Below are 12678 nucleotides of genomic sequence, written 5' to 3' on the forward strand. Positions count from 1 at the left end.
TGTGCCAAAATTCCGTTTTAAAACTAAAAAAAGGTGTTTGGTGAACCTGTTTCAGAAACGATTACCCTGGTTTTCACTTTTTTTGTATTTGGAATGAAATGGAAATGACAGAACAAGGTTCAGTCATTCCATCATTTTGTGTTTCTAGCGCTATTTTTTTTTTCTTTTTTGTTTTAAAAAAAATGGAAAAACACCAAGTTGACACCAAATGTAGCTAATACTATTTTTTTAAAAAATGAAATTTTGACATAGAAACTGAAATTTTTGTTTTTTACACGAAACGTTGTTTCTAGAACTGAATGACTACTAAGTGCGGCCTCGAGTTTGACCTCTGTGTTTCGATATCCTTGCATAGAATATAAAATTGGGATTTGAAAATTTTGAATCATATAAACCGAATTTTTAAATTCAAATGGAATTAACTAGACCAATTCCAATTGGGGTCTATTTGGCTTGGCTGATCCTAAGAGTAGATCCATCTACTCGTACGAGCACATGAGTTAAACTGGTATTACGCTAAATAGGTGCCATGTGTCCAACCTCTATTTTTTAAATCTTTTTTTCCCTATTTTTGAGAAATTTAAAACTATTTAGGTTTTATTAATCGTTTTTATCTCCCCTATTTGTGGGAAGTTTTAGATCTTGAATATTCTCTCTCTCTCTCTCTCTCTCTCTCTCTCTCTCTCTCTCTCTCTCTCTCTCTCGTATGGCTGAAAACCATTACAAGCATGGCTATAGTAATCGAACTCATCAATCCATCTGGTTCTAATTTCGATAAGGATCAGTTTTTTTTTTACCGATTTTCTCTTTAATTAATGAAAATCAGAGAATACTCCACTATATACTCAAAAGTGATTCGCAGCAATATTAAAGAGTGATTATGTTGATAAATACTATTTTTTTCAATTGCTTCTAATATTTTCTTCCTTCTTTTTTATTCGATTTGTTTTGGAACTTCAATTTTAAGTTTCTGGATGTGCCTTTGCATATCCATCATATATATATCAGTGGTTAGAAATAAGCTAGATGCATCATATTTTTATTATGATATAAGGATTGACGATGAGTGATCTAATTTCTTTTCAACAAGATTTTGCGTACGTTTAGCTGATTCTTCTCTCAAACTTCTTATGTTTCATTGTAGATGATCTTCACCCATAGAGACACTGATCATCACTCAAACCCGCACATGATCCACTACTCCATTTGAAATTTCTGGTTACTAATAGAATTGAAAAACGAAGAAAAACGATACTTCATACTAATAGACTAATAGGTTTGAAATTGAAGAAAAGCGAGAGAGAGAGAGAGAGAGAGAGAGAGAGAGAGAGAGAGGATACTCACTACTCCATTTGAAATTTCTGGATATAAAATAAGAATAAAAAAATATAATAATAGTTTATCTTAAGAGATTGTTTTTCTAACATTCAATTCCAATTAAAGTGGGGACAAATGAGGGGGCAAATGTCATGAACCCATATGGGTTGATAATCGGAAGATATTCACTAACTAAAACTCCCCACAAATAAAGGAGATAAAAACGATTGAATAATTTTTAAATTCCTAAAAAATAGGAAAAATAATATAAAATTTAAAATTTTGAATAAATAAATTAACGAAAGATTACCTATGTAAAAAAGATTAGACACATGCGCCTATTTAGCGTAGGACCAATTTAACCAATCTGTTTTATGCTCTCGCTTATCCCCTTCCAAAGACTAGGATTAGGTCAAATTTTGAACCGAATTCTTACCAATTCCTTCAAAACCAGGAAGAAGGCTTTCAGGTCAAGACTCAATACCGTCGCCAATCCTTGGCGAGAACAGAACGGGATCAAAGTCAAGCAAAACCCATTGGGTAGTCGCCGCGACTTTTCCCCTCAAATTGCCCAGAAGCTATCCTTCTTCCTCATCCTATATAAGAAGGGTTCCCTTCCCTACTTGTTTCTCATTCCAAGTTCAAATTTCTGCATTGAACTCTTCAACTAGTAGCCATGGCAAGCCAAGGTCTCACACCAGCCCTGCTTCTCTTCCTAACCCTCATGGTACTCTCCCAAGTGGGAACCTCTCTCGCCGGCGGAATCGCCATTTACTGGGGCCAGAACGGAAACGAAGGAACCTTAACAAGCACTTGTGCCACAGGAAACTATGCTTACGTCAACATAGCTTTCCTCTACATCTTCGGTAACGGCCAGACCCCTCAAATTGACCTCGCTGGTCACTGCACCGCCTCCTCCGGTGGCTGCACGTCCGTCAGTACCGATATCACTAACTGCCAAAACAGTGGAATCAAGGTTATGCTCTCAATCGGAGGTGCCTCCGGTAGTTACTCCCTTTCCTCCACTGCAGATGCTCAGAGCGTTGCTGACTACCTCTGGAACAACTTCCTCGGGGGGAGTTCATCGTCGAGACCACTCGGTGATGCTGTTTTGGACGGCATAGATTTCGACATTGAGTCCGGGTCAAATCAGTACTATGATGATCTCGCGAGGTCTCTCTCTGCGTATAGTAACCAAGGGAAGAAGGTGTACTTGACGGCAGCTCCACAATGCATCTACCCTGATAATTATCTGAACACTGCACTTAGTACTGGGCTTTTCGATTATGTTTGGGTTCAGTTCTATAATAATCCTTCTTGCGAGTACAGCTCAGGGGATGTTACCAATCTTCTGAATTCATGGTCGACATGGACGTCGTCGGTGACGGCGAACCAGATATTTATGGGGTTACCGGCGTCTTCAGAGGCGGCAGGAAGTGGGTTCGTTCCTGCTGATGTTTTGAATTCTCAGGTGCTGCCAGTGATCAAGAGTTCTTCTAATTATGGAGGTGTGATGCTTTGGAACAAGTACTATGATGATCAGAGTGGATACAGTTCTTCTATTAAGAGCAATGTCTGAATAAAACTGTAGGCAAATCATAACTAATATATGATTTATAAAGTCTAAATAAAATAAAATAAACTTGGCTGTTTCAACTTTCAATTACAACTATGTATCCTTTATCATTTCTAAAAAAAGTTTATATAATTAATAATTTTGTTCTTTATAGTGCTTGTTTTTTAAATAACCTCTTTCCAAAAAATTAAAGATAAAAAAAATGTTGAGACATAAATGCTTCTTTATATGAAAAATTATCTTTGTTTATAAAATGGATTAGTCAATCATCTCTAGTGTCAATATGGGTCCACAGGACTAGTCAGAACTCAAGACTTTGTTGTTAGCTAACCAAAAAAAGAAGAAATTAATAGCCATTGTGAGATTTATCTCTAGAAAGTACAAAACTGATGTTTAGCACAAATTAATAAGAATTTGACCATGGTTTAAAATATCGGTATCGTATCGAGCATATTGTATTTTTATCAATTGAGACTGATTCTATATCTCTGATTGATTCATATCAGTTACTCGTATCATTTTAGGGGTAAAACAGTTAAAAAATTGTACCTTTTAAAAAAACAAGGGAAAAACCGATCAATACTTACTGATCTGATCCAAATTGATATAAAAAAATACAGATGATACTGATACCAATACCATTCCAATCCATGAACCTTACCTAGTATTTGACTCCTTGCAGTAAGTTGTCAAGGACTTCTCATCAAAATGATTTGAATTTGATTATGTGTAGTATTTCTTGTAGATGTAGAAAAACCTGGTAGACAATGTTATTGATGTACAATAATCCAATACACAAGATGAAGTCATATTGGATACTTTTCTTAAGATTTTTAGTCTATGTTTGGTATGCATTTTCATTCTCAGAATGTAGAATGCATTCTTCACTGAGAACAAGAACACCGTTTGGATAGATATTTGACTAAATGCTTTCTTGATTATAAAATGCTCACATCTATTAAACATTTCATTGAACAGCTAATGCAAAAATTCTTCACTACCCAATGTTGAGGTCAAAAAAATGTTGCAAGGTAGCTCGGAAAAACAAAGGGTGGTTAGGTGCTTGGTAGACCTGAACTCAACTACTTTTTCCTCCAATAAAAACAGAGAAAGGAAAATGAGAATAAGGAACATAGAAGAACAATGGAAGTGTTATAGAATGACCCGAGGAAAAAGATTGAGAAGAAATAACTTACCAGAGAAAGGGAACTCGGATTTGTTACCTCTTCTGAGACTGGAGCCAATGTGACCTAATCTAGCGTCCCCTCTAGCAGACGAATCAACATTGTCAACTTCATCTTTCTTTATATTTCTGAATGTATCGAAAAATTCTTCAATAGAGGTCTCATATCATGCCGTTGAAAATGGGAGGATCGAAGGTAGGAGATAATGAAGGAAGAAAGGAGCACAATCTAGGCTCATGAGAGGTGATTTGAGAGGCAAGTTGCAGAATGAGAACGTGGAATGAGCAAAAATCTCATTCCAGAATGGGCTACATTTTTGCCCACGTTCCAAGGATTTGAGAATGGAATGCTTAGCAAACAACGTTTCTTAGGCTGTGTTTAGTAGTCATCTAGAAAAAAGCTTTTGCCATTTTTCCGTTCTATGGGAACAAAAAATGGAATAAAGCATTTGGTGTCAACTTGGTGTTTTTTCATTTTTCTAGAACGAAAAGAGAGAAAAAGAAAGAGAAAAAAAAATGCTAGAAATGCAAAATAATGGAACGATAAAACTCTGTTCCGTCATTTCCATTTCATTCCAAAAAAAAAAAAAAAAAAAGGTGAAAACTAGTGTAATTGTTCCTGAAACAAGTTCACCAAACACCATTTTTTTTTCATGGCATTTTGGTGCAGAAACTGAAAATTCTGTTTTTGACACGAAACGTAGTTTCTGGAACTGAATGACTACCAAACGCAGCCTTACAATCTAGAACACATTCTCAACCCTGAATACATTTTAAGAATGTATACCAAAGTGCACACATTGATGACCTACTCTCATTGCTATTCTAAATCCATTCTTACGTGAACCAATATGTCCATTCCTACGAGAACTAATTCTTGGTATAGGTTTTACCATATTTTATCATCTCATAAATATGAGTCAGAGATATACAGACTTATACTTTCAAGATAAAACCTCCTCCTAATCATAATGGTTGGACTCCTAAGTGTGATTACATAGGGAGTCCGCAAGCTATTCTTAGTTACTCATAATACAAAACTAGATAAGGATAGAATTCTGGTATATTGTTCTAAGTGTGAGAACAACAATATCAGATAGAAACAAATGAAGATTAGAACACGGAAACAGTGAAGGACAAAAAATTATTTTGAATGAGGCAAATAGTGACAAGAACACAGCAATCTCACGGATTACACTCTTAACAATAGTCAATAAGTACTCCCACGAATTATACTCTCATAGTATGTTACAAGTACTATGATTTTCTAACATTTTTCTCCTTTTGTAAGTTATGGGTATATATAGGCTAGGACTATACCTGGACATATATGCATGTATGTATGGATATGTCCTTGTCTTCAGTGTACATACACATATACGTAAGGTGTATGTATATATAAGGTGCATGCATTTAAGTGTATTAAAAATTGTAACAAAATGGATTGAGAGGAGATAAAGGTCCATTTAGGACAAATTACAGGCTCAAGTCAAGAATGGATGCTTGGATTTATCAACCCTTTAGTTTTTTTTTTTTTTATTGTCTTTTTTCAGACCATAGATTGTTGTTGTCAATCAATAACCTTAATTTGTGGATTAACATCACATGGTTTTGTCAATATTTTCATGCAGAAGAAAGTAAAATTGAACTCTTGACGTTCCTGAGACCTATTATAGACCCAACTGTCCAATCACTTGCCATTGGACTAGAAGATCATCGGTCATGTACTATATGTAATGCCAGAAATTTGACTCTTCTCAAGAGAGGGTGTCCTATTCACACTAGATAGATTGCCCACATAACATGGTAGAAAATATGAGAATGGTAAATCTTCACGTACGTGAATGTTTGTGAACGTACCTGATTCATGGATATGGCATCTATTAAATGAGGAGAGAAAAAATAGATGCCATATCCGCGGATTAGGGATGTTCACGTACATTCACGTACGTGAAGATTCACCGGACTTGAAAATACGGACTGCTTGCTTTAAATTTATTGAAGAAGAAAATATAAATGAAGGAAAATGATGAACTTCGAGCTTTGAGTTTATTCAACAGGATTCTTTTTTTTTTTTTTTTTGATAAAATTTACCCATAAGTTTATTCAACAAAGAGATGAAATTATAAAAGAAGGAAAAAATATGATCATATATATATATATATATTTGAGGGTGGAATGAACTTATGAATTTTTTATTTTGCTTAACATAAACTTACGAACTTAGTAACACTAATATGTAACAATGCCAGATGTACAATTCGTGGATCCATATTAAATGGTTTCACCAAAGATTTTACAATGACAAGTATTGACCCGGTGCATTAACCATTCTCCTCTATCTAAGATTGGATTAGCAATGTAAAAACATTGGTGCAGGCACAATCCTTAGATAAGCATTCACAATGTCAAAATGCAATTTTTCTCTCATATGGATTTTTTTATTATTTTTTCTCTGCTACTTTGAATATGTGAGTTCTATATGGATGATACCTATTTCGGAACAGCCATTGATGCAGTGTGTAGAATCCTCCCTATACTAGTGTCATGGGAAACCTTATCCATAAATTAAATTATAAATATCTATCTAATCTACTTGACAAGGAACATCAGGTATCTATTTCAGCATGAAAAATTTAGAAATTGGTATCCTAACCAGTAATATTTCATGATCAAGTGTATGCAACTATGTCATAATTTTTTGCCACATGGTTTGTTGAGACTCAAAATTCAGAAGGATTATTGTCCACCCTCCTTGGCTCCTAATAAGCTCAAATGAATATTATTATGTGTTTACAGACAAGTGAAAAAATCACTCATCCAACAAATTTGGATCAGTGCGAACACTAGGATAGCCTAGTGGTGACAACTTCGGCTTGAAGAGCCGACGCCAGGGGAGGAGGTCATGGAATCAACCCTATCATATGCTTTGTGTGTGTGGGTGTGTGTGTAAGAGTAGGTGATCGTTGACCCTATTAAAACCCAATAGGCTAGCCATGGACCAATACTTAGTAGGATAGAGTAGCAAAAAAATAAAAAAACAAAAAAACAAATTTGGACCAATGAAAAAGGGGAGAGGCAAAAAATTGGATAATAATTGATGGGTCTCTAGGTACTTTCTGAAATGTCACACTTACTAATACAGTGGGCCTCTTCACATTTAATAGATTACACACGTAGCATGGAAGAACATTAGGGGCCTTCCTACCTATTTTCCCTTTTTTCATATTTATTTCATTAAATTTACATAGAGTAGAAGAAGGCAAAAGCTTTTATACACGGCCGTGCATGTGCATGCACATGATCAGCATTAAATGAAGACCGATAGGTATAAATGCATGCATCCAAACTTTTGCACGCCCGTGCATGTAGATGTGCATGATTGGCATTAAATGTAATCAGTTAGGTATAAATGCACGCATCCAAATGACATAATCATCCCTTTCTCTCCTATTTCATGAAGTTGATGGAAGTATCTCTTGGGACACAAACACCTTCCCCTTGGAAGAAAATCCAAATCCAATCACCAAGAATCGAAATCCAATTTGAAAAGGAAACCATTATATTAGAAGGAAGAAAGCCCAAACCCCACGTTTTGATCATTTAGAATTTGACCGCCATCGGATTGCTAATGAGAGAATTAAGGAGACGGTCATTAGTGGCATGGTTGCTTAACCATGGGTGGTGCTTAATTTTGACCCTTCCACTTGAGGAAGTGAAGCCACATTTTATCCCATATTTCACTAAAGATATCTGTATTATGATCAAGTCTTGAAAGGAGAAATTGATGAGTATAGTACGAAAAAGAGAAGAAGAAATTATTAGTATCCATTATCTAATGGATAGGACAAATGTCTCATTCCTCTCAGCAGTTATCATGATCTTTCCACCGAACAACAATTATGTGCTCTTTCACATCTAAACGCATGGATCAGATGTTCTCTAGAGTCTTTTAAGTCTTTGAGCGATCCATCACCTTCAGATACTTTGATCATGGTTTAAGATATCAGAATGAAACCCTACATGATGATCTATTACGTTCATAGTTATCAATTCGGCCGAATAATTCGCGAATTATTCGGCCGAACCGAATTTTAAAGAATTTTATCAAAAATTCGGACCGAATCCGAATTAAAAATATTCGGTCCATTTAAACATTATTTAAAAAAAAAAACCCCAATAAGATTTTTTGACCGCTTTTTTGACCGAATCCTTAAATTAATCGTCCGAATTATTCCGAATAATTCTCCGTCCGAATAATTCCCGAATCCGAATTTGCTAACTATGATTACGTTTAGATACTTCGATCATGGCTAGCGGTGATTGTTCACCACAAAAAGTCTTGATTAGGTAGATCCCGAGTCCTAAAACCATGATCTAATAGTGATAGATCCCAATACGGATGTCAAAATTGGAGTCGAACCAATTAAGACGACATGACCCAAACCGAGGTCTTATTGGGTTTATTTTGGATTGGGATATTACGAAACTAGGGGTGTCAATCGGTCGGTCCGGCTAGGTTTCAGTCCGGGTTGAGTTGGTTTCGGTGTGGGAAAGTTGAAACCGAAACCGAACCAATAAGGAAATTCCAGTTTCAGTTTGGTTTTGGTTTCGGTGCGGTTTGGTTTCGGTTTGTCTTCGGTTTCTTAAATCAATTTGTAACCGGGTTAGTTTTGGTTTTTGGTCTAGTTTGGATTCGACTTTCCATACAAATGTATACAAAATTATGCAAATTTTGATTTTTTTTTTAATGAATTTTGGAGTGTTTCGTTTCTTACCGGTTTGGTTTCGGTTTCGGTCCGGGTTTTGAGCTGGTTTTGGTTTGGTTTCGGGTTCATCCGGTTTTCGGTGGGGTTCGATTTGGTTTTGGGGTTGCAATACTCGAAACCGAACCAATAAGGCTTCGGTTCGGTTTGGTCTGTGTTGTTATCGATTCGGTCCGACCGGTATTACCGGTTCGGTTTAGGAATTGACACCCCTATACGAAACCATAATAACATCACATAACTCATTAAAAACCAGATTTTTCCATAATTGTGTATAAATGTATGTTAAACTGACCCTCAATCGGGTTGAAATTGAAATCGACCCAACAACAAACCGATATGAATTAAAAAATCAAATTGAACTTTTCTTATTGATTTGGTTTCAAATTCACCATTTCCGCATTGAAACATTTGAAGCTGATTCAACCCTTACCAAAACCTGCCCAAACCGACTGATTGATAACCCTAGATCCCAACATAAAGGAGAGACCATCGTTTCAAGAATGTTGAATCGGTCGAGACTCGAGACCATGGATTTAGGGGATGTTATCGGCATCGATATCTACCAATACTGATTCATATTGGATCAGATCGGATTCACACTCATCGATCGGTTTTACCTTTGCTTTCTTTAAAAGGTACCCTTTTTTTTTTTTTTTACAATTTTACACTAAAATGATAACGATAATCAATCCAAATCGATTAGGGATCGGTCTTAGCTGATACTGATATGATACGGCTGATATGACCGATATGATACCTATACTTAAAACCATGCTTGAGACCAATCCCAATTTTTGGATTATCCTTGTATTGAAATCAGGGTTAGGGTATGTTTGGCCGATTCTGATCGAGTCCGACCCAGTAATCTAGATCCCGATTCTTGATTTTTAAACCCTGGTTAAGAGTCCCTGCCATAACCAGGAAGAGTCAAAGTCATAGTCAGTCATGACCGTCCCCTCAGTTTTATGGATAAAAATCGTCTGTTTTTCTAATCCCTATTTTTCTTGTGTTTTGCTAGTTGCAGAAGATGACACGTGTCATCAACGGTCAAGATTAATTCAATTGGGTGATGGTTATTACATCCAGTTTGATTTTTAACTCAATCTTGGTCGTTCACTTAAAGTAATGCCACATGTTGCCTTCTGAAGGTAGCAAAACAAGAAAAACATGGATGAAGAAAAACAGACGATTTTTTTCCCAGTTTTATCATTAGCCATCTGTGATCCGTCGGTGGTAACGTGGGGCCCAGGGCCCTTCTTCTTCCCCTTCCTATAAGAAAGGGTTCCCTCTCGAAGTTTCTTCATTCCAACTTCCTAGTTCAACTTACTCTCTTGCTCTCCTCAACTAGTGGCAATGGCAACCCGAGCCCTCACACCCCCCCTGCTTCTCTTCCTAACGCTCATAGCTCTCTCTCTGGTAGGGAGTTCTATCGCCGGCGGAATCACCACTTATTGGGGCCAGAACGGAAACGAAGACACTTTAACAAACACTTGCGCAACAGGCAAGTACGCTTTCGTCAACATAGCTTTCCTCTCCATCTTCGGCAAAGGCCAGACTCCTCAAATCAACCTCGCCGGTCACTGCAACCCCACCTCTGGTGGTTGCATCGCCGTCAGCAACGGCATAAGAAGCTGCCAAAACAGAGGAATCAAGGTTTTTCTCTCAATCGGAGGTGGCTCCGGTAGTTACTCTCTCTCCTCCTCTGCAGATGCCAAGAACGTCGCCGACTACCTCTGGAACAACTTCCTGGGTGGGAGTTCTTCGTCGAGGCCACTCGGTAATGCAGTTTTGGACGGCATAGATTTCGATATTGAGACAGGGTCGACTCAGTACTATGACGATCTCGCAAGGTATCTCTCTGGGTATAGCAAACAGGGGAAGAAGGTGTACTTAACGGCGGCTCCTCAATGCCCTTACCCTGATAGTCATCTGGGTAGTGCACTTAACACAGGGCTTTTCGATTATGTATGGGTTCAGTTTTATAATAATCCTTCTTGTCAGTATAGCTCTGGTAATGTTAACAATCTTTTGAGTTCTTGGAGGAAATGGACCTCGTCGGTGCCGGCGACCAAGATATTCATGGGTTTACCGGCGGCTTCAGGGGCGGCAGGAAGTGGGTTCGTCCCTGCAAATGTGTTGAATTCTCAAGTATTACCAGTGATCAAGACTTCAGCCAAGTACGGAGGTGTGATGCTATGGAATAAGTATTATGATGATCAGAGTGGATACAGTAATTCCATTAAGAACAATGTCTGAATGTCATTCTAGATTCTATGTAGAATAAAACTGGGCGTGGCTAACTTGCTATTAAGCATGGAAGCATTATCTTTCCTTTGTTTTTTATTTTTTGGGTTGCAAGGCATAAGAAGCTTGGTGTTTTGATAATTTAACATTGAAGACGAGAAAGTGATCTTCCATTTTGGAAAAAGTTCATCCTTTAATAAACAGTATGGTGCGGTTTTTAAGCTTTGGATTAGTACCATTCTAAAAAATCATACCAGACAGAGAAAACCAGCGAGCTCTACTTTGAGATAGTCAGAGTTGTGCTCTGGTGTGCGAAAATTCTATCATGATCTTAAGAATCTATAGCTTGATAAAAAATAAATGTGGAAATGATTCATGGAGATCAATAAACATGGACGATAAACACTACAAAGACATGTTTTAGGTATATCTGAATCCATGGTTGAAGAATAAAAACTCCTCAAGACACTTTTCGTATGTTCTTTGTACGACACGATCAATGTTGGTTTGGTCGACCCTTTTTTCCTTTTGCTTTAGATCATTAGCCTCACTTAATGAGTCAATTTTAGCTATATATAGGGGTGAAGGTAGGAACCAAACCTGTAAGGAAATTATGGCTTTTTCCCTATTAAGGAAATAATACCTTAAGTCCACACATAATAATATATATTTCATACCATTAAGGTGTGCTAATAAAATCCAATATTTTTATAGAGATCACTTATCATTATTGGATTCTTTCTGCTTACTCTATCTGTAGTCAACACCACTAAACCAATTTTTGGAAACAAATATTGGACTATGCTAACCCACCTAATTGAAAATCTTACAATCTTTCACTTGGGCAGCTTATGTCACAGGTTTTAGATTTTAAAACTTATGTAACAAGATTCTCCGATTTGGACAAACTGAATGTGGTCACAAACAAAACAATGTTGAATGAAGTGCACCTTAAACCAAATGCCTTGGTCTGAATGAGAATTACAAACACCCAACCATATTGATCATCACATCTAAAGCGACATGGGGACCAAACACGTCCAAGTGCTTATAACATCACCGACTTGGGCTAAACAGTATTAAAATAACATGCAATAGTGATCATCATGCCTATTTTCAAAATGGTTTAGGCTCGAAAACCAAATGAGCCATATGAGACAGATACTGAAAATCTTATTAACTATAAGGATCTCCCAAATGCTCAAGTTTTATCAAAGAAGTTTATTGGGATTGGGTCCGGATTCCCAAAACACTAGTACTAGACCTCAATCAATCAAGACTTTACTAGTGATTGAATGTGTGTGTATTGACTGGAACCTCAAATACCGAATGAGGTAAATACACCACATATATCCTCAATTTTCTGTGAGAGGCAAATAAATAAGTATATACACATAAACTAATGGTCATGATAAAATGTATATTCTTGAGAACAATAATGACTAATAATAAAAACAAAAACAAAGTGAAATAAATTGAAAGTCAGATGCAACTGAATATATGAGCAAAACTCCCACTAATAAATATATCAAAAAAACTAACAAGTCTCTTATCAGTGATATGCTCTTAGAAAACTTTTGGAATCAAAC

At 36.7% G+C, this 12678-nt stretch overlaps 2 protein-coding genes across 2 annotated transcripts; both read left to right on the plus strand.

The window, feature by feature from the left end:
• Positions 1–1816: 1816 nt before the first annotated feature.
• On the plus strand, positions 1817–3046 carry LOC122061382 (acidic endochitinase-like). The gene has a single exon (XM_042624628.1). It carries the CDS (start codon positions 1994–1996, stop codon positions 2894–2896), a length of 903 nt encoding a protein of 300 aa, XP_042480562.1. The 5' UTR covers positions 1817–1993; the 3' UTR covers positions 2897–3046.
• Positions 3047–10120: 7074 nt separating this feature from the next.
• On the plus strand, positions 10121–11156 carry LOC122061311 (hevamine-A-like). Its single transcript, XM_042624538.1, has one exon. The coding sequence runs from the start codon at positions 10199–10201 to the stop codon at positions 11099–11101; it is 903 nt and encodes a 300-aa protein (XP_042480472.1). The 5' UTR covers positions 10121–10198; the 3' UTR covers positions 11102–11156.
• The last annotated feature ends 1522 nt before the right edge of the window (positions 11157–12678 follow it).

The sequence above is a fragment of the Macadamia integrifolia genome, chromosome 14, assembly GCF_013358625.1.
Source record: "Macadamia integrifolia cultivar HAES 741 chromosome 14, SCU_Mint_v3, whole genome shotgun sequence".
Lineage (NCBI taxonomy): Eukaryota > Viridiplantae > Streptophyta > Magnoliopsida > Proteales > Proteaceae > Macadamia > Macadamia integrifolia.